The sequence below is a fragment of the Copadichromis virginalis genome, linkage group LG4 (assembly GCF_057382275.1).
Source record: "Copadichromis virginalis isolate Kocher_CV1m ecotype Utaka linkage group LG4, C_Virginalis_male_GT1.1, whole genome shotgun sequence".
Lineage (NCBI taxonomy): Eukaryota > Metazoa > Chordata > Actinopteri > Cichliformes > Cichlidae > Copadichromis > Copadichromis virginalis.
Window position 1 is genome coordinate 7,074,748 of NC_140621.1, and position 19,023 is coordinate 7,093,770.

The 19,023-nt window shown below is 43.5% G+C and overlaps 1 protein-coding gene across 1 annotated transcript; it reads right to left on the reverse strand.

Moving 5' to 3' along the window:
• Window positions 1-10,256: 10,256 nt before the first annotated feature.
• scpep1 (serine carboxypeptidase 1) lies at window positions 10,257-18,700 on the reverse strand. Its single transcript, XM_085453329.1, has 13 exons — window positions 18,568-18,700; window positions 18,222-18,361; window positions 17,009-17,098; window positions 16,766-16,921; window positions 16,555-16,629; window positions 14,540-14,612; window positions 14,325-14,362; window positions 13,776-13,904; window positions 12,989-13,073; window positions 12,708-12,821; window positions 12,455-12,592; window positions 10,603-10,766; window positions 10,257-10,493 (listed from the first exon to the last, which is right to left on the reverse strand). Exons 1-13 carry the CDS (start codon window positions 18,626-18,628, stop codon window positions 10,431-10,433), a joined length of 1,326 nt encoding a protein of 441 aa, XP_085309455.1. The 5' UTR covers window positions 18,629-18,700; the 3' UTR covers window positions 10,257-10,430.
• Between the last annotated feature and the right edge of the window lie 323 nt (window positions 18,701-19,023).

Below are 19,023 nucleotides of genomic sequence, written 5' to 3' on the forward strand. Positions count from 1 at the left end.
GGGGAGCTGGCCCCAGGGAGGGGTTACCTGCCCCTCCCTTCCTTCCCTCCCCATCTCCAGCTGCCTCCCTCTTCCCGCTCCTCCACAACCACCCACACATGCAGGGCCTTGGAGTGGGGGTATGTCACCAGGGTGCAGAGGAGGCTACCCCCCCCCCCCCCCCCCCGTCCCCTTCTGGCTGCCTCTGCCTCAATTTTATCCCACAACTTAGACATTCACATTACTCACACTCTCATTACACATACATATAGGATCTTGGGGGTGGGCACAATCACGGAGTCCAAATTACCATCAGGGTGTATACCTCACCCCTGACGTCGTTGCCCACCTCTCAATTTTAAATACACTTAGTCATTGAGGGCTAGCAGGAGGGACTATGCGCTTACCTGCTGCTCCTTGGCAGGTAGCTCCATGCCCTCCTGGGTTTTAATTGCACCTTAGAACACATATGCATCAACATTACAATGAGCGGGTGGAGGGAGGTTTGGAGTCTTCTCTCACCCCCATTCTCTGCGGCCTGCTGGAGCGGGAGGGCTAGTAGGAGGAGTTGGCCGTCCGACTGCGGTCTGGGGTGTGGGGCCTCCCTGCTGCTGCGGAGTCGGGGTGGTCTGCCTCTCCCCACCGCAGGGAAAAGGGTAACACCACCTGGGTCTGGGTGCAATTCCCCCCTCCAGGGGCAAGGGTACCTAGACCCGGTTTGTAGAGTACGCTTGGGGAGTGTGATTGTGTGTACAGCGTCTCTTTATGTCTGTCTCCACGTTGGTTGAGTGTGGAGTGAGTGCATATGAGAGCATGAGGGTGGGAATGGATGTTTGTGTCTGTGTGTGCCTGTATGTCTGTGTCTATATGTCAGGTTGGGTATCAGACGCCACCTCTCTGGGGACACCTCAGGCCCTCCAAGGTTTGGAGGCCTATCTCCACCCACCACCACTTCCCCTGCCGGTGGCGGACTCCCTCAGGTGTCGGTGTGTTGGTGGTTCTTTGTGTCTGGGGGTGGGCGTCCGGGTACACACCGGCTCACTCCTTGGCGGCCGCTTGTCGGGGCCTGGGGCCTGGGGCTCGCTCGGGCCCCTTTGGAGGTGGGGTGCCCCCGGCCTCTCGGCCTGGGGCTCGGTCACTCAGGCACAGCTGGGGGCCGGCGGAGCTCACGGGCGCGTCACTGCAACTCCCCCTGACTTCTGCTCCGCGGCTGCTGGGCGAGCCCTCATCTGGGACTCTCCTCAGCTCTTACTGGAACAGTGGCGCGGCTGCCCCTCTGTTGGTCTTCCATGGTCTCTTGTGTTCTGGGGGCCTCTGGATGTCTGGAGTTTTGATCTCCTCCATACCCGCTTCACACCCTGGAGGACGGGGCTGTGGCCCCCCCACACTCCCTAGCAGATCATTACATGGAGAAACCTTTGGAATGCAAGCATGCTGATCCACACAGGTATGCACACATGTGTATTCACAGACGCGGACTAAAGCTTTCTTGGCTGCTGCCTCAAAGCACACTGTGCGCTGTCTATCTTGCGTGCTGCACAATATCGTTTATTATTTAGTAAATATTGATATCTATGACTAGCTAGATTATTGTGATGGTGCTTTGTTTTCTCTATTATTATGTTGCTCTTTGTTGTTTGCTGTCTCCTCTGTTTGTTTTCTTTGTTTGTTTGTTTTTTTTTCTCCATACAGGTGACCCAGGAGTTCTTTTTTTTTTTCTCTCTCTTTCCCCCCCCCTTCTCACCGTCTCTTCTCCCCTTTGGTTTTCTTTCTTTCTCTCCCCCTCTTTCTCTCATTCATTCCCCCTGTCCTATTTATTAAAAAAAAAAAAAAAAAAGACAAAGGATGAACTGAAGCTCTGCCATCACGTAATGTCGCATACTGCTGTTTCTGATGTCATTTAGGAAAAAAAAAAAAAAAAAAAAAAAAAAAGAAGTAGTGCTGAAAGTTAGGTAGTTCTAATCCTCCTTTATCCTTGGTCTTTTGTAGTGTTTTTAAGCTTATACGTGGGGGTTTATTTTTCCAAAGGAATTTGGACATACATGAATCCAGAGATCTGAACCAATCTTGTGGCGGTTTAGTTGGGATCATTGAGAATAAATAATTTATTTTTGGTAAGACCGTCATTTTTATAGCGGCAACCCTTCCCATGAGTGATATGGGTAGACATTTCCACCTAGCCAGATCACCTTCTACCTTCTTTAAAAGTGGGATATGGTTTAATTTAGTTAGATCTGCAAGCTTGGGAGAAACATTAATACCTAAATATTTTATATTTCCCGATTGCAGTGGTGTAGAAGAGGAATTATGGAAGGAGCAATTAATCGTTAGAACTGTAGATTTTGACCAGTTAATTGAGTAATCTGATATTCTTGCAAAAGAGTTTATCAATTCAATCACCCCAGAGATATTGGTTTGTGAATTTTGGAGAAAGAGTAACACATCATCCGCATAAAGGCTGATTTTATGTTCCACGTTCTTGCATTTTATGCCCTTAATTACTGAATTCTGTCTAATTGCTGCTGCTAGTGGTTCAATAAAAATTGCAAACAGTGAAGGGGAGAGTGGGCATCCCTGCCTGGTGCCCCTCAAGAGACAGAAGCTGGAGGATGTCTGGTCATTTGTTCTGACACAAGCTGTTGGGGAATTATATAATATTTTTAACCAGTTTATGAAAGAGGATCCAAAACCAAATTTGTGTAATGTTGCAAATAGAAATTTCCAGTTAACTCTGTCAAATGCTTTTTCTGCGTCTAAAGAGAATATTGTAGTTTCTAGGTTTTTACTGTATGAGTAGTCTATCAAATTAAGTAATCTACGTGTATTTGTTGATGAGTGCCGACCTTTTATGAAACCAGTTTGGTCAGGATGAATTAAGAGGGGGGTTATTTTCTCCAGTCTCTTTGAGAGAGCTTTGCAGATTATTTTAAGGTCTACATTTATAAGGGATATTGGACGATAGCTTGAGGGATATACAGGGTCTTTGCCTGGTTTTAGCAGGAGATTAATGTTTGCAGAATTCATATTTGATGGAAGTCTGCCCTTTTCTTTGATTTCCAACAACGTTCTGTCGAAAACTGGTGCCAGAATCGACCAGAATTCTTTGTAGAATTCTGCAGGAAAGCCGTCTGGACCTGGAGCCTTATTATTGGGCAAACTTATCAGAGCTTCCTGGAGTTCACCTGGTGTCAGTGGTGAATCCAGTGCCATTGCTTGAGTGTCCAATAATTTTGGAAGAGTTATGTTGTCCAAAAACTGATCAATTTCTTTTTTAGATGGGTTTATTTGTGGTGAATACAACGTTTTATAGAAATCCCTGAAAATGTTGTTTATTTGTATCGGATCATATATTGTGTTCCCAGATGTTGAACAGCACATATAGTTGTTTTTTCTTTCTTTATTTTTAGCTGGTTTGCTAGAAATTGACCGGATTTATTACCATGTTCATAATTTTGTAGGCGTAGTCTTTGTACTAAGAATTTTGTTTTTTTTTATCAATTATCTCATTTAATTCTAGTTTTGTTTTGCATATTTTGTTCAATGTTTCCTGATCTTGGTGGGACGCGTAGGCTTCTTCTAGTGATTTGATGTTTTTTTCTAATTCCTGAATATTTTTGTTTTCTTTTTTCTTTTTATGTGATGAGAAAGAAATTATTTTACCTCTCATCACAGCTTTCCCTGCTTCCCATAGAACAGAAGCTGATGTTTCGGGAGTGTCATTATAGTCCAAATATGAAGTCCACTCTTTTTTAAAATATTTAATAAAGTCTTCATCTTTAAGTAGTGATATATTAAATCTCCAGTTTTTTCTTGGCGTAGTATTATTCTTGTGCATTAGTGTTAAAGATACAGGAGCATGATCGCTGACAGCTATAGGATGAATCTCAGTGTCTGAAATGTCGCTCAGCAGTGAGCTGCTGACCAAAAAATAATCCAGACGAGAGTAGGAGTGATGGACAAGTGAGAAAAAAAGTATATTCCTTACTGGTGGGGTGAAGGGAGCGCCATGCATCGCAAAGACCAAAGTCGCTCATATACTGTTTGATTATATTTGTGGACTGCCAATTACGCTGAGTTCCTGCTGTATTGAGCCTATCCATGTCTTCATTTAGTCCAAGGTTGAGGTCGCCTCCAAGAACAAGTGTGCCATCTAAGTGTTCAGAGAGTGCACTGAAAAAACCATGAAAGAATGAGGGATCATCAACATTTGGACCATATACACTTGCAATACATAGCTTTTTATCACGTATAGATAGTTTAATGATTAAGAATCTACCCTCTGGATCTATAACTGTATCGAGTACTGTGAAATTTATATTTTTATGTATTTAAATTGCTACTCCCCTTTGTCTAGAATTATAACAAGCTGAGAACACATTGGGAAACTCAGGTGTTTTAAGTTCATTCGAACCTCTAAGAGGTCTGTGGGTCTCTTGTAATAGGACAACATCCGCCTGTAGTTTTTTGAGTTGGTTAAATATTTTTAACCTCTTTTCTCTGGAGCCAGCTCCATTTATATTCCATGTAATGAACCTCAGTGCCCCCATAGATGTTTGTGTATAACTAGGGATGTATGCTGTGTGCGTCGCTTAGACAGGTGGAGAGAATACGTCACTTGTTCATAAATAAAGAGAAGGAGAGAGAGAAAAAATGTGTGGCGAGATGCTCCCTGAGTCTGACTTTGTGTATGCATAGTTACTAATATGAGTAGGCTTGGCTTAAGTGTGTGTGTATCTTATATGACTGTGTGCGCTGTCTGACTGATGTAAATGTGCTGCCGTTGAGCGCATGGTGCGTATGTGTCGAAATAAAGGATGTTTGTGGATGAGTGTCGAAGCAGGTGATCGAGGCAGTGAAAGGAATAAAGAAAGAAACCAAGGACAGGGGTGAGCAGCATAAAACCAAGAGGGGGGAAAGAGAGGGAAAAGAAACGAGAAGAAACAAAAAACAGAAACAAAACGTAAACATTCCAATTAAATCACTGACGGAGAGTGACGGTGTTAATTCTGCTATGAAATCACACTTTAAGATGCGATTTGATACTGGTAAGTTAAACAGATGTTAATGCAAGTTAGTGTGAGTGGATAGGGAAATGGTGTAGCTGATTCTTATCTGGTGTGAGGTTAATACAGCCACGGAGTGATGTTGGGGTCGCGGTGGAGCTGTCCGTCCACGTACAGCCGGTCCACAGCGATGACAGCGCGGGAGCCCTTCTGGTTTAAACATCTTAAAAATGTTTAAACCTTCTTGTTTTCTACTGACACTACTGGCGATCTAGCGAATTTTGCAAGTGCCTGAGTATTTTGGCTCTAGTTCATCTGCCTGTTTGTTTTGGCCGTTGTCTCCCTCGGATCCTTACACCTGACTGTTTGGCTTACCTGACTGTCCGTGATGTGGCCTAGCAGGATCTGCGTCTTGCTCGTGTGGGTCTGGATTTTTATGTCATTGGTCTACCGACCTAGTGCTGGACGTTACCAATACTCAGCTGATGAGCTTCTCCGTCTCCGCTTTCACCTGGCTTCTCCACCGCTCAAACTCATAGTACCCCTGTGTCTAATGGGAATTATGTTAGTTTCTGCTTTTATGTGATGAAGTTTTGTGGAGAAAAAAGAAACCCTGACAGTTTCAACCATGTTCGCTAAGCTTTGGTACTAACATGGCCCAGAGCCAAGGTGGCTAAGGTCTATCATCCCACCTAGACAATGGTGAAGCCAGTGCTTAATACCAGCCAAAAAGTAAAGGCTATACAATATTCATTTTTGTGTTATTATTCTTTCGGAGCAAACATAGAGAGATTCTTACAGTACAACATTATTGCATGAAGACGATGATTACATATGGTATGTGTCAGAGGATTTTTATTAAATACAAATCATTGAGTGTAATCAAGTAAAAACAAATATGCTTTTTATTCAAATGCAATATAACCAAGTATGCCTTATAACCGAGTGTTCATATATTTTCACATAACCAAGCTTATTGTTAAAAGAGAACACAATGCATTCCTTGCTTAAGTGTTTAAGATGTTTTGACAAGACATGATATATTTCTGTATCCTTACTTTAAGCGTGAAAGATCAGATAAGCATGATATATTTCTGTATTCTTATTTTAGTGTGTGAAAGATCAGATAAGCTGACTCTATGTCTGAACTTTATGTCTGAACTTTATGTCTGAACTCTCCTCTTTTCTGGTAAAAGAGGAAGTACTGTTACCCATTTTTTGCCTTATAAATAAAGCAAGCAGCCTGTACTCGGTGTGTCTGTCTTCTCAGAGGCATTCACCCGTGTACACGTTCTTAAACTCTGAGTCGGTCTGCAGTGTCTTATTTCACTTACTTGTGTTTGAAAAAGTGTCTAACCCCTGACAGTATGTTTCCTCAAATGTCAAGGAAAGTTCGTTTTAAATGTCAAAGGGTAAACGGATCTTCTGACTGTGCTCAGTGATGAAAGTTTTGGTTGTAATTTAAGGATCCTCAACATCCTCATCATTACTGAAGCAGTGTGGGATCATCTTAACAAAAAAGGCAGCTAAGATCCCAAGAAGCACCTCAGGATGTCTTTCTTCTTCTACAGGGAGTGCAGAATTATTAGGCAAATGAGTATTTTGTCCACATCATCCTCTTTATGCATGTTGTCTTACTCCAAGCTGTATAGGCTCGAAAGCCTACTACCAATTAAGCATATTAGGTGATGTGCATCTCTGTAATGAGAAGGGGTGTGGTCTAATGACATCAACACCCTATATCAGGTGTGCATAATTATTAGGCAACGTCCTTTCCTTTGGCAAAATGGGTCAAAAGAAGGACTTGACAGGCTCAGAAAAGTCAAAAATAGTGAGATATCTTGCAGAGGGATGCAGCAGTCTCAAAATTGCAAAGCTTCTGAAGCGTGATCATCGAACAATCAAGCGTTTCATTCAAAATAGTCAACAGGGTCGCAAGAAGCGTGTGGAAAAACCAAGGCGCAAAATAACGGCCCATGAACTGAGAAAAGTCAAGCGTGCAGCTGCCAAGATGCCACTTGCCACCAGTTTGGCCATATTTCAGAGCTGCAACATCACTGGAGTGCCCAAAAGCACAAGGTGTGCAATACTCAGAGACATGGCCAAGGTAAGAAAGGCTGAAAGACGACCACCACTGAACAAGACACACAAGCTGAAACGTCAAGACTGGACCAAGAAATATCTCAAGACTGGTTTTTCTAAGGTTTTATGGACTGATGAAATGAGAGTGAGTCTTGATGGGCCAGATGGATGGGCCCGTGGCTGGATTGGTAAAGGGCAGAGAGCTCCAGTCCGACTCAGACGCCAGCAAGGTGGAGGTGGAGTACTGGTTTGGGCTGGTATCATCAAAGATGAGCTTGTGGGGCCTTTTCGGGTTGAGGATGGAGTCAAGCTCAACTCCCAGTCCTACTGCCAGTTTCTGGAAGGCACCTTCTTCAAGCAGTGGTACAGGAAGAAGTCTGCATCCTTCAAGAAAAACATGATTTTCATGCAGGACAATGCTCCATCACACGCGTCCAAGTACTCCACAGCGTGGCTGGCAAAAAAGGGTATAAAAGAAGAAAAACTAATGACATAGCCTCCTTGTTCACCTGATCTGAACCCCATTGAGAACCTGTGGTCCATCATCAAATGTGAGATTTACAAGGAGGGAAAACAGTACACCTCTCTGAACAGTGTCTGGGAGGCTGTGGTTGCTGCTGCACGCAATGTTGATGGTGAACAGATCAAAACACTGACAGAATCCATGGATGGCAGGCTTTTGAGTGTCCTTGCAAAGAAAGGTGGCTATATTGGTCGCTGATTTGTTTTTGTTTAGTTTTTGAATGTCAGAAATGTATATTTGTGAATGTGGAGATGTTATATTGGTTTCACTGGTAAAAATAAATAATTGAAATGGGTATATATTTGTTTTTTGTTAAGTTGCCTAATAATTCTGCACAGTAATAGTCACCTGCACACACAGATATCCCCCTAAAATAGCTAAAACTAAAAACAAACTAAAAACTACTTCCAAAAACATTCAGCTTTGATATTAATGAGTTTTTTTGGGTTCATTGAGAACATGGTTGTTGTTCAATAATAAAATTATTCCTCAAAAATACAACTTGCCTAATAATTCTGCACTCCCTGTACTTAAAGAACTTTCATGAATGCTTACCTAACAGAGTTCAGACTGTTGAAGAATAAACTGTTTTTGCTTTATATGCAGCATTTCCATTTGTTTACACGTTTTCAATAAATCAAGAAGGAGTCCTATCGGGCTTGGTTAGCCTGTGGGACTCTGGAGGCAGCCGACAGGTATCGACAGGCCAAGCGGAATGCGGCTCGGGCAGTGGCTGAAGCAAAAACTCGGGTGTGGGAGGAGTTCGGAGAGGCCATGGAAAAAGACTTTCGGACTGCCTCGAAGAGATTCTGGCAAACCGTCAGACGTCTCAGGAGGGGAAAGCGGTGCTCTACCTGCACTGTGTATAGTGCTGGCGGAGCGCTGCTGACGTCGACTGAGAAAATTGTCAGGCGGTGGAAGGAATACTTCGAGGACCTCCTTAATCCCACTGACACGTCTTCCGAGGAGGAAGCAGAGTCTGGGGATGAGGGGAATGACCCGCCAATTTCCGGGGGCGAGGTCACTGAGGCAGTTAAACAACTCCTTGGTGGCAGAGCCCCTGGTGTTGATGAGGTCCGCCCCGAGTTCCTGAAGGCTCTGGACGTTGTAGGGCTGTCCTGGTTGACACGCCTCTGCAATGTTGCGTGGAGATCAGGGGCAGTACCTGTGGACTGGCAGACCGGGGTGGTGGTCCCCATCTTTAAGAAAGGGGACCGGAGGGTGTGTTCCAACTACAGGGGGATCACACTCCTCAGCCTCCCTGGGAAAGTCTATGCCAGGGTGCTGGAAAGGAGAGTTCGTCCGTTAGTCGAACCTCGGATACAGGAGGAACAATGCGGTTTTCGTCCTGGTCGCGGAACACTGGACCAGCTCTTTATCCTCTCCAGGATACTTGACGGTGCATGGGAGTTTGCCCAACCAGTCTACATGTGTTTTGTGGACTTGGAGAAGGCATTCGACCGTGTCCCTCGGGGTGTCCTGTGGGAGGTGTTGCGGGAGTATGGGGTGTCTGGCCCATTGCTACGGGCCATTCGATCCCTATACAACCGTTGCAAGAGCTTGGTTCGCATTGCCGGCAATAAGTCGGACTCGTTCCCGGTGGGTGATGGGCTTCGCCAGGGCTGCCCTTTGTCTCCGGTTCTGTTCATAATTTTTATGGACAGGATTTCTAGGCGCAGCCAAGTGGCGGAGGGCTTTCGCTTTGGTGGCCTCAGAATCTCATCTCTGATTTTTGCAGATGATGTGGTTCTGTTGGCTTCATCGGGTGAGGGCCTCCAGCTCGCACTGGAACGGTTCGCAGCCGAGTGTGAAGCAGCGGGAATGAGGATCAGCACCTCCAAATCTGAGGCCATGGTTCTCAGCCGGAAAAGGGTGGAGTGCCCACTCCGGGTCGGGGATGAGTTCCTGCCCCAAGTGGAGGAGTTCAAGTATCTCGGGGTCTTGTTCGCGAGTGATGGGAGAAGGGAGCCGGAGATCAACAGACGGATTGGGGCTGCAGCTACAGTAATGCGGACGCTGCACCGGTCCGTCGTGGTGAAGAGGGAGCTGAGTGTAAAAGTGAAGCTCTCAATTTACCGGTCGATCTACGTCCCTACCCTCACCTATGGCCACGAGCTGTGGGTAGTGACCGAAAGAACGAGATCGCGGATACAAGCGGCAGAAATGAGCTTCCTCCGAAGGGTGGCTGGCCTCTCCCTTAGAGATAGGGTGAGAAGTTCGGCCATCCGGGAGGGGCTCAGAGTAGAGCAGCTGCTGCTCCACATCGAAAGGAGCCAGCTGAGGTGGTTCGGGCATCTGACAAGGATGCCCCCTGGGCGCCTCCTGGGTGAGGTGTTCCAGGCATGTCCCACCGGGAGGAGGCCCCGGGGCAGACCCAGGACACGCTGGAGAGATTATATCTCTTGGCTGGCCTGGGAACGCCTTGGTGTTCCCCCGGATAAGCTGGAGGAGGTGGCTGGGGAGAGGGAGGTCTGGGCCTCTTTGCTTAGGCTGCTGCCCCCGCGACCCGGCCCCGGACAAAGCGGATGAAGATGGATGGATGGATGGATGGAATAAATCACTGCATCCGTTTCCCCATTTCATAAAATGAGGGGTGGCTCAGGACTCTGTACTGTACAACTGTTATTTGACACTCTGTACAACATTTAAATAAAGACAACAAAGTAGCCTTTATGAAACAAATGTGTCTTTATTGCTTTTTATTGGGTTAAAATGTTACACAGTATTGTAATCAACTGCACTTTGGAGTTTGTTTAGCAGGGAGTGAAATTTATATATTTTTTAAAAATAATGTGATCATTATGATTGTCAGTGCACTTCCAGCTTGGATCAGAGAAAGGTGTTCAGGCCTGCTGGGTGATCATCTTCAGCATCTGCAAGGCCATAGGTCCCTGATCTGAAGGAATCTGTGAGGACAGACAAAAAGGATGACATTTTATGTTAAATATTAATATTAATAAAAAGAAATGAGGTTCTGTTTATCTACATTTCATCAACTGACTCATTCTAGCTTACCATGTGACCAGCTTTGAGAATCCAATAAAAGGCAAAGTTCTTAAAAGTCTTGCAGAAAGCTCCAGTAACGCCCGGGGTGGCAGGATCATCGAGGGGAGTCCACTTAAGCTCGTTAAAATTACGAATCCCCTCCCACTTTAGCTGCTTCACCCACAGCTCCTGACCTGTGAGAAGACAAAGATCCAGGTGATTAGACTCAACAGGGACATATACAGGGTGGGCCATTTATATAGATACACCATAATAAAATGGGACTTGTCTGGTGATATTAAAGTCCTGTTTGTGGCACATTAGTATATGTGAGGGGGCAAACTCCTGAATATGGGTGGTGACCATGGTGGCCATTTAGAAGTCGGCCATCTTGGATACAACTTTTGTTTTTTCCAATAGGAAGAGGGCCATGTGACACATCAAACTTATTGGTAATGTCACAAGAAAAACAATGGTGTGCTTGGTTTCAACGCAACTTTATTCTTTCATGAGTTATTTACAAGTTTCTTTGTTCACAGCCATTGACATGTCAGAAAGGTTAGGAGTGGATCGAAATTGTGTTGATATCTGGTGAACGCAGTAACCGGGTCATTGCAGCCGATTTCAATGCAAGACACCCTACGAGACCACCCATCTCCCATGCTACAGTTAGCAAACTGCTTGCTAAGTTTTGTGAAACTGGTTCAGTGTTGGATTTGCCAAAATGTGGACGCAAGAAAACTGTCACTAATGAAGAAACATCAGTGGCTGTCCTAGCTTCATTCAGCAGGAGCCCACAGCGTAGCACTCGCCGCATGTCACTGGAGAGTGGCATTAGTCGAACATCCCTTCGGCGGATATTAGCTACTCACAAATGGCACCCTTGCAAACTCCAGCTACTGCAGCATCTCAACGAGGATGACCCAGATCGGTGCACAGAATTTGCAGAATGGGCAAAACAAAAATTGGAACAGGACCCTCAGTTCACGCTGAAGATTTTGTTCAGTGATGAGGCAAACTTTTATGTGAATGGTGAAGTTAACAAACAAAACCACCGCTATTGGTCTGACACTAACCCACATTGGATGGATCCCTCCAAGACTGTTGGAACAACAAAAGTGATGGTTTGGTGTGGTATATGGGGTACAACGATAGTGGCCACTGGATATTTGAAATTGCTACATGATGATATTTTTCCCTCTTTATCCACTGAAGCTGGCACGTTCCCTGAGTTTTTCCAGCAAGATGGTGCACCACCACATTATGGGTGCCAGGTCCGAGCATTCCTAGATGAACAGTTTTCTGGAAAGTGGATTAGTCGTCGTGGGCCAGTTGAATGGCCCCCAAGGTCTCCCGATCTGACCCCCTTAGACTTTTATCTTTGGGGTCATCTGAAGGCAATTGTCTATGGTGTGAAAATACGAGATGTGCAGCACCTGAAACTACGGATACTGGATGCCTGTGCTGGCATTTCTCCTGCCGTGTTGCTATCAGTGTGTGAAGAGTGGGAGAAGAGGGTTGCATTGACAATCCAACACAATGGGCAGCACATTGAACACATTTTATAAGTGGTCAGAAACTTGTAAATAACTCATGAAAGAATAAAGTTACGTTGAAACCAAGCACACCATTGTTTTTCTTGTGACATTACCAATAAGTTTGATGTGTCACATGGCCCTCTTCCTATTGAAAAAACAAAAGTTGTATCCAAGATGGCCGACTTCTAAATGACCACCATGGTCACCACCCATCTTGAGGAGTTTGCCCCCTCACATATACTAATGTGCCACAAACAGGACTTTAATATCACGGTGTATCCATATAAATGGCCCTCCCTGTACTTGGTGCGTCACCCATCTTCGTGATTTACTGAGTAACTAACCCATAGTGTCCACAATGAGATCAAGCTGTCCATTGTAGACTGTGACTTTAACTCCAGCAGTCAGCAGCTGGTCAACTATGTCCACCACTGGCTTCATAAAGTCTCCTGCCATGTTAGTGAAGACCTCATCAGCCTGACCTGAGGTCACAGCAAAAACAGGAGAGGGAACAAGGTTTTATGATGTTTAGTATTTTCAAGCATCTAAAATGAAAGGACAAACAGTTCCTTGATCTTTCACTTCAAGAAATCGTACCTCCCCATGTGACATTGTCAGGAATGATACCCAGCTTCTTCCTTATTGGTCCATTCATCAGCTGACTCAGGGACTGGCTGTGGAGGGGGCGAATGTGACGATGTTTCTGCAGACCTGGTATAAAGTAGGAAGAGCATCAGTAGATAGTCATCGAATTTTTTTTTTTACTTTTTACTTTTACTTTACATTTAGACTTAAGTAGGACAGGTTTATTTTAAAATCACCAAACCCATGTGGTCTAGTTTACTAACTAGATGGAATCATTTAGATCAGAGTCTTACTGATAAAGTCCAGCCCTGCAGAAGAGGTGAGCTTCTCATCTGAACTCTGAGTTAGGATGTTGTAGAAGTTGACTCCATTGGTATTCTTAAGGAAAACCAAAAATAAGACAAAACAATACATAAATATGGCAAAAACTACTTTATTAACATTTTGTTTACACAAAAATATAACATATCTTCAGTGTGTATGCTCCTAGCCAAAGGTGACCATATTAATATATAGTTGTACTAATAGTCAGCTCAGTTAAACAGGTTATGCATGTATAACAGAATAAAAGCTAAAAGCAACAGCGATTCCATACACACACTATCTTATAACACTGTTGAAGAGATCATATCAGTTTCCACTATCAGTCAGATATGTACATCAGAAGTTTATGATGTACATAGGCAAACATGGCTTCTCAGCTTGACAGGCTGAAGCCATTTTTATTGGGACACAGATTTGCCCATGAAAACATTGGCCGATGCAGATTCCAAAGAATGGAGTCAAGCAGAGTTAATTCTGCTTCCAGAGCCATGAACAAACTATGGCCACAAGATGGCAGTAACTTCAAGAACAATGCAAACAGGTGAGAAGTTTTACGACAAGGTTGTTTGAGATGAAAGGAGAGATGCTTTCTCTTTTGTATGTTTAAATTAATGTCTGTTGGTAGATTTTACTAGACAAGCACTGCTTGCCCTGATTGCCCCGATGGAACACCACTTCCATAAAGCAATTTAAGATTAGACAATGCATTAAATATCCAGCAAGCATTTTCTCCAAATTATGTAGTGTTGTACAAACCCGCTCTACGGCAGACTCCGTCATAGACCACAGCTCAGTCGCTTTAAGAAACTGGCCCTGCTCCACGGCTTGCTTCACTGCCTCTGCTGCCTTACTGACATCTGCCAGGCCGTAATCATCCAGGAGGGACTGCAGACAGAATCATATGGAAGCTCAACACAATGGACAAAAAGACTCTGTGTTACATACACTGTATATGAAAGATCATCGTAGCTTCATAATCTCAACAGTGTCATCATTTTTTGTAAATGATGACACTGTTGAGATTAGATGCTAATTTCAGGTCATAGTGAATGCAAAATGGAGTTCATTTAGTAAGTTATGATCACTATTAGAGACAGAAAGGAGGATAAACTGATTATGCTAAAGGAAAAAGAACCCAATGATAAGTGGTAGCCAATGAGCTCGCAACGTTTTTCAGTCAGATCCATGTTTCACTCATCACATCCGGTTTTAAAACCCCAAGATCGCAATGGTGAAAATGCAGGATTGTACCAACTGGTGACATCAAGACAGGTTCATATATGCAGTCTATGGTGTGTTACTTACAGTGGTGTAGAGATATGGTCCCCATGTCATAACAGAGTCTGTGGATGAAACAAAAGTGTATCAACAGAAATTCACTCAGCCTTGCTTGAAGTTTTACATAAAAGAATTCTCAGTTTTTAACGCCAACAGCAAAAACCTGCCATTTGTTCTCATCCTATGGTTAAAATGAAGTCTTTCTTGGCACATGGTGTTGATACTTAATATCTGATACTGACCCAGTGGTGAAATCCATGAGTCTCCAAGTGCCACACCAGAAAAGTTGCATTTGACTGTCCCTTGGGTTATGGCCTATAAAAAGATGAGAGACATAAATGAATGGTTTTATTTATTTTTTACTAATTTCTACATTGTAGATACATACTGACGACACCAAATATATGAAGCAAGATACATGGAATGATGTAACAAAGAAAAATATTGATAAATAAATATGTTTTATATTTCAGATTCTTCAAAGTAACCACCCCTTTGCTTTGTTGACAGGGCTGCAAACCCTTGGCCTTCTCTCAGTGAGCTTCATGATGTAGTCACCTGAAATGGTTTCACGTCACAGGTGTGCTGTGTCAGGGTTCATTTGTGGAATTTTGTGCCTTCTTATTGGGGTTGAGACTGAGAGACTGTGTTGGACAGAAGTCGTGTTAGTACACAGCTGACAGTCCCATTTGATAACTGCTAGAATTCATATTAGTGCGAGAACCAATCAGCTAAGTAAAGAGAAACAGCCCATCATTACTTTAAGAACTGAAGGTCAGTCAGTCCAGAACATTGCTAACTTTGAATGTGTCCCCAAGTGCAGTCGCAAAACCATCAAGTGCCTTAATGAAACTGGCTCACATGAGGACGCCCCAGGAAAGGAAGACCAAGAGTCACCTCTGCTGCTCAGGATAAATTCATCCGAGTCACCAGCCTCACAAATCTCAAGTTAACAGATTAGAGCTCAGATAAATGTCACACAGAGTTCCAGTAGCAGACACATCTCTACATCAACTGTTCAGAGGACACTGTGTGAATCCGGCCTTTATGGTCAAATAGCTGCTAAGAAACCACGACTAAGAAAAAGCAACAAGCAGAAGAGATTTGTTTTGGGCAGAGAAACACAAGGAATGGACATTAGACCAGTGGACATCTGTGCTTTGGTCTGATGAGTCCAAATTGGAGATCTTTGGTTCCACCCACCATTTCTTTGTGCAAAGCAGAAAAGGTGAAAGGAAGTTCCTACTGTGAAGCATGGAGGAGGAGGTGTGATGGTGTGGGGGTGCTTTGCTGGTGACACAGTTGGGGGTTTGTTCAAAATTGAAGGCACACTGAACCAGCATGGCTACCACAGCATCCTGCAGCGGCATGCCATCTCATCAGGTTTGTGTTTCATTGGACCATCATTTATTCTTCAACAACAATGACACCAAACACACCTCCAGGCTGTGTAAGGACTGTTTGATCAAAAAGGAGAGTGATGGAGGCCTGGCCTCCACAGTCACCTGACCTAAACCCAGTGGAGATGGTTTGGGATGAGATGGACCGCAGAGTGAAGGCAAAAGAACCAACAAGTGCTCAGGATCTCTGGGAACTCCTTCAAGACTGTTGAAAAACCATTATAAGTGACGACCTCATGAAGCTCATCCAGAGAATGCAAAGAGTGTGCAAAGCAGTAATCAAAGCGAAGGGTGGATATTTGGAAGAATCTAAAATATAAAACATCCTTTGAGTTGTTTACTATATAATTCCATATGTGTTCATTCATAGTTTTGATGCCTTCAGGGAGAATCTACAATGTAAACAGTCATGAAAATAAAGAAAACCCATTAAATGAGAAGGTGTGTCCAAACTTTTGACTGGTGGTACAAATGGCCATCATCTGATTTCATACAGCATACCTATCAATTTAACATTGCGAATGTCAGCTATATTTATAAAGCACATTTCATGTTACTTAACTCAATCAATGTGCTTTAAACAGAATATAAATCATTAACAGCTCTAAATATCTCTCTCTCATAAAATATAAAAAAATATGTGACCAGCTAAAAAAATAAAACAAACTACAATAAAAGTTATTGCTTAGTTCTCCAGAAGAACAGGCTTTTTTTTTCTTTAAACGTCACGTTGTCTCTACTTCCCTTTTCTATCACATGACATCTTTATTACTGGGACTTTCCAATAGCAGGGAGCTCACACTGAACTGAATGCTGTGCAAAGAACAACAGAAAGATCCCAAAATAAGTCACCTCACCTTGCTGAGCTCTAAGGAGATAGCAGCTGCCATCTTCCCTCCATATGACTCAGAGAAAATGTAGAAGGGGATGCTCTGAAAAGAACAGAACAGTACACTTTAGGTCCTTTAATACTAATGTGTTTTGGAGTCACTTTAGACAACGTTTGATGAGCCCATCTTTCTGACAAACAGGCAAAAATAAAAATAAAAAATGCAATAATGGACATACCTGGAACTCAGGCTTTTCTGAGAAGAAGTGTTTGAGCAGCACCAGCATGTCTGAGGCTACAGTGGACACATTGGTAGCATAGGCATCTGGCCTGTCTGTGTAGCTAAAGCCAGTGCCCACAGGGTTATCTACAAATAACAAATTGGCTGCCTGGACCTAAAGGTGACACACACACACGTCAGCATGCTAATCTATTCATTCATACTTTCTTTGAAGCACTCTTCAGTTACAGTAAATCTTTACCCAGCTTGTTTTTCTGGGCTCTAGATCTCTGTTCAAGGGTCCAATTTCCTCAAAGTTGCCAAAGCCAGTTCCAGATCCTCCTGGGCCACCCTAAAAAACACACACACACACACACACACTTATATTTGCCATTTAACTCAGCACAAGCCACATTCGTATTAAATGAGCCATTAACGTACACGTCTCTATTACTGTTTGTTTGTTTTCGGTGGCAGGGGGTGGGATCAGAAAAATAATGCAATACAAGGTCATAAAGTGGAAAGTTTAAAATTAGACCATAATTGTTCCTCTTTTGTAGTTAGGAATAAAAACAACACTGCCATTACTCACTCTTACCACCTCTCAGTCTGAGCCCCATTCCATTTTTAACCAAAGGCCTGATCATTTGATCAGACGGGGACACAATCTCTGAACATCACAACTTCCGAACATCACAACTTCCTGCAGACATCACTGTACAGGAAGATGGAATGGTAGCATGATGCTGCACATGTTTGAGAATGCAACCATGCATGTGCTCGATTTGTCACAGACCTGATTGTTAAGCGATTAATGATGCTCAGCAAACAGCTTCAGGGGATTTCTTAGCTTCCTGTGGACTTTATTATTTATTCAATCAGTATTTGCATACAACGGGCAAGACAGACAGTTGATATGGGATGAGAATCACTAAATAAGACATAAATACTTGAAGCATTATTAGTCTTGTGGACTTTTGTTCCCCCTCAGAAACATACAGACAAGACTGACCCCCACTTTCCAGTCTTACTCCAACTAATAGTTGAACGCTTGAGTGTCTGGGGATGGATCACTCTCTGTGTCCAGTACAAAAAAAACTTTTGCATGCTTCAACTTGAATGAACTACAAAAATATATGATACCCTACAGACAGTGCAGGTATTGTAGGTGCAGACTGTAGACAGCCTACTGCCTAAATGAAAAATAACTTTTTAAGCTGTCAGCATAAGGTCGTGGGGGAAGTTGCAGGCAAAGTTAGGAATTCAAAGTTTAAATTGCTATATAGGTTATTTATTTATTCGTGTAAAAAGAAAATCTCATTGACAATTTATTTGGTCTAAACGTAATGGGACTGATACTAAGCGACTAAACACGCGTAAAATGTTCGTAAATGGGACGAATCGGGAGTTTGATTGAAATGCTGACAACGCTGGAAGCCCAGTTAAGGTGGAAAACAAAAATCATGAAGTCCTACCTGCAGCCACATGACCAGAGGCAGGTCCTTGTACTGGGCTTGTACACTGTCAGCATAATAGAGCCACCAAAACATGTGGGCCCCGTCTCTCACCTCCACATAGTTCCAGGCTTCTTTGCTCCGCAGAGCAGAGGGGAGCCCTGCGCAGAATTCAATCACATCCACTTTGTTAACTTGGTGTTCGGTTACAGTGTGACAGTGTTACATCGTCATTCTACCAGAAACAATAAACCAGTCTGTGATGAGCGATCAAAACGTTACTTTCGTTTTGAAGTCAAAGTGGGAGGTAAAAAAAAACCCCGAGAAGAAGTCTGTAAGAGCCTCGTCCACAGTGCGGATATCTTACCTTTAGACAGCACAACGCTGAGTAAGAAACACAAAGTAAAGTCTACTCGGAAGGAACCCATCGTTAAAGTGTCTAGCTGTAAAGGCTCCGCATAATTTCAACTGCAACGAGAAATCACATGACCAAACCCGTGGTCAGCTGACCGACACGTTTTTTTAAATATTGCGTCACAAAGTAAAGTTGGAATAACCTCAGAGCACTGAAGGGAGTAAAGTGACCTACGGACTCTGAAAAACCTCAATGAACATCAAAAGAAAAGAAGAAAAGACGATGAGTTTGATCTAACATTCATTTCAAATCCCAGACACACTTAATTTATCCCCAAGGGGCAATTAACAATTAAAACAGGCACAGAGAGCACTGCACCTCGTAAGACAGACATAAAGCATCAATATAAATGCGCACAGTTCAGACAAAGTGAGCAGTTCAGTTATAAAAGAAACGGCAAGGAGGCAG

What these genes read in the sequence shown, in the direction of transcription:
- scpep1 (XM_085453329.1), bottom strand. Translation starts at nt 18,628, where the DNA reads ATGGGTTCCTTCCGAGTAGACTTTACTTTGTGTTTCTTACTCAGCGTT. An exon ending in CAGCGTTGTGCTGTCTAAAG is followed by an intron (nt 18,362 to 18,567) that starts GTAAGATATCCG and finishes AATTCTGCGCAG; the next exon opens with GGCTCCCCTCTGCTCTGCGG. An exon ending in CTCATGGATTTCACCACTGG is followed by an intron (nt 14,363 to 14,539) that starts GTCAGTATCAGA and finishes TTTCATCCACAG; the next exon opens with ACTCTGTTATGACATGGGGA.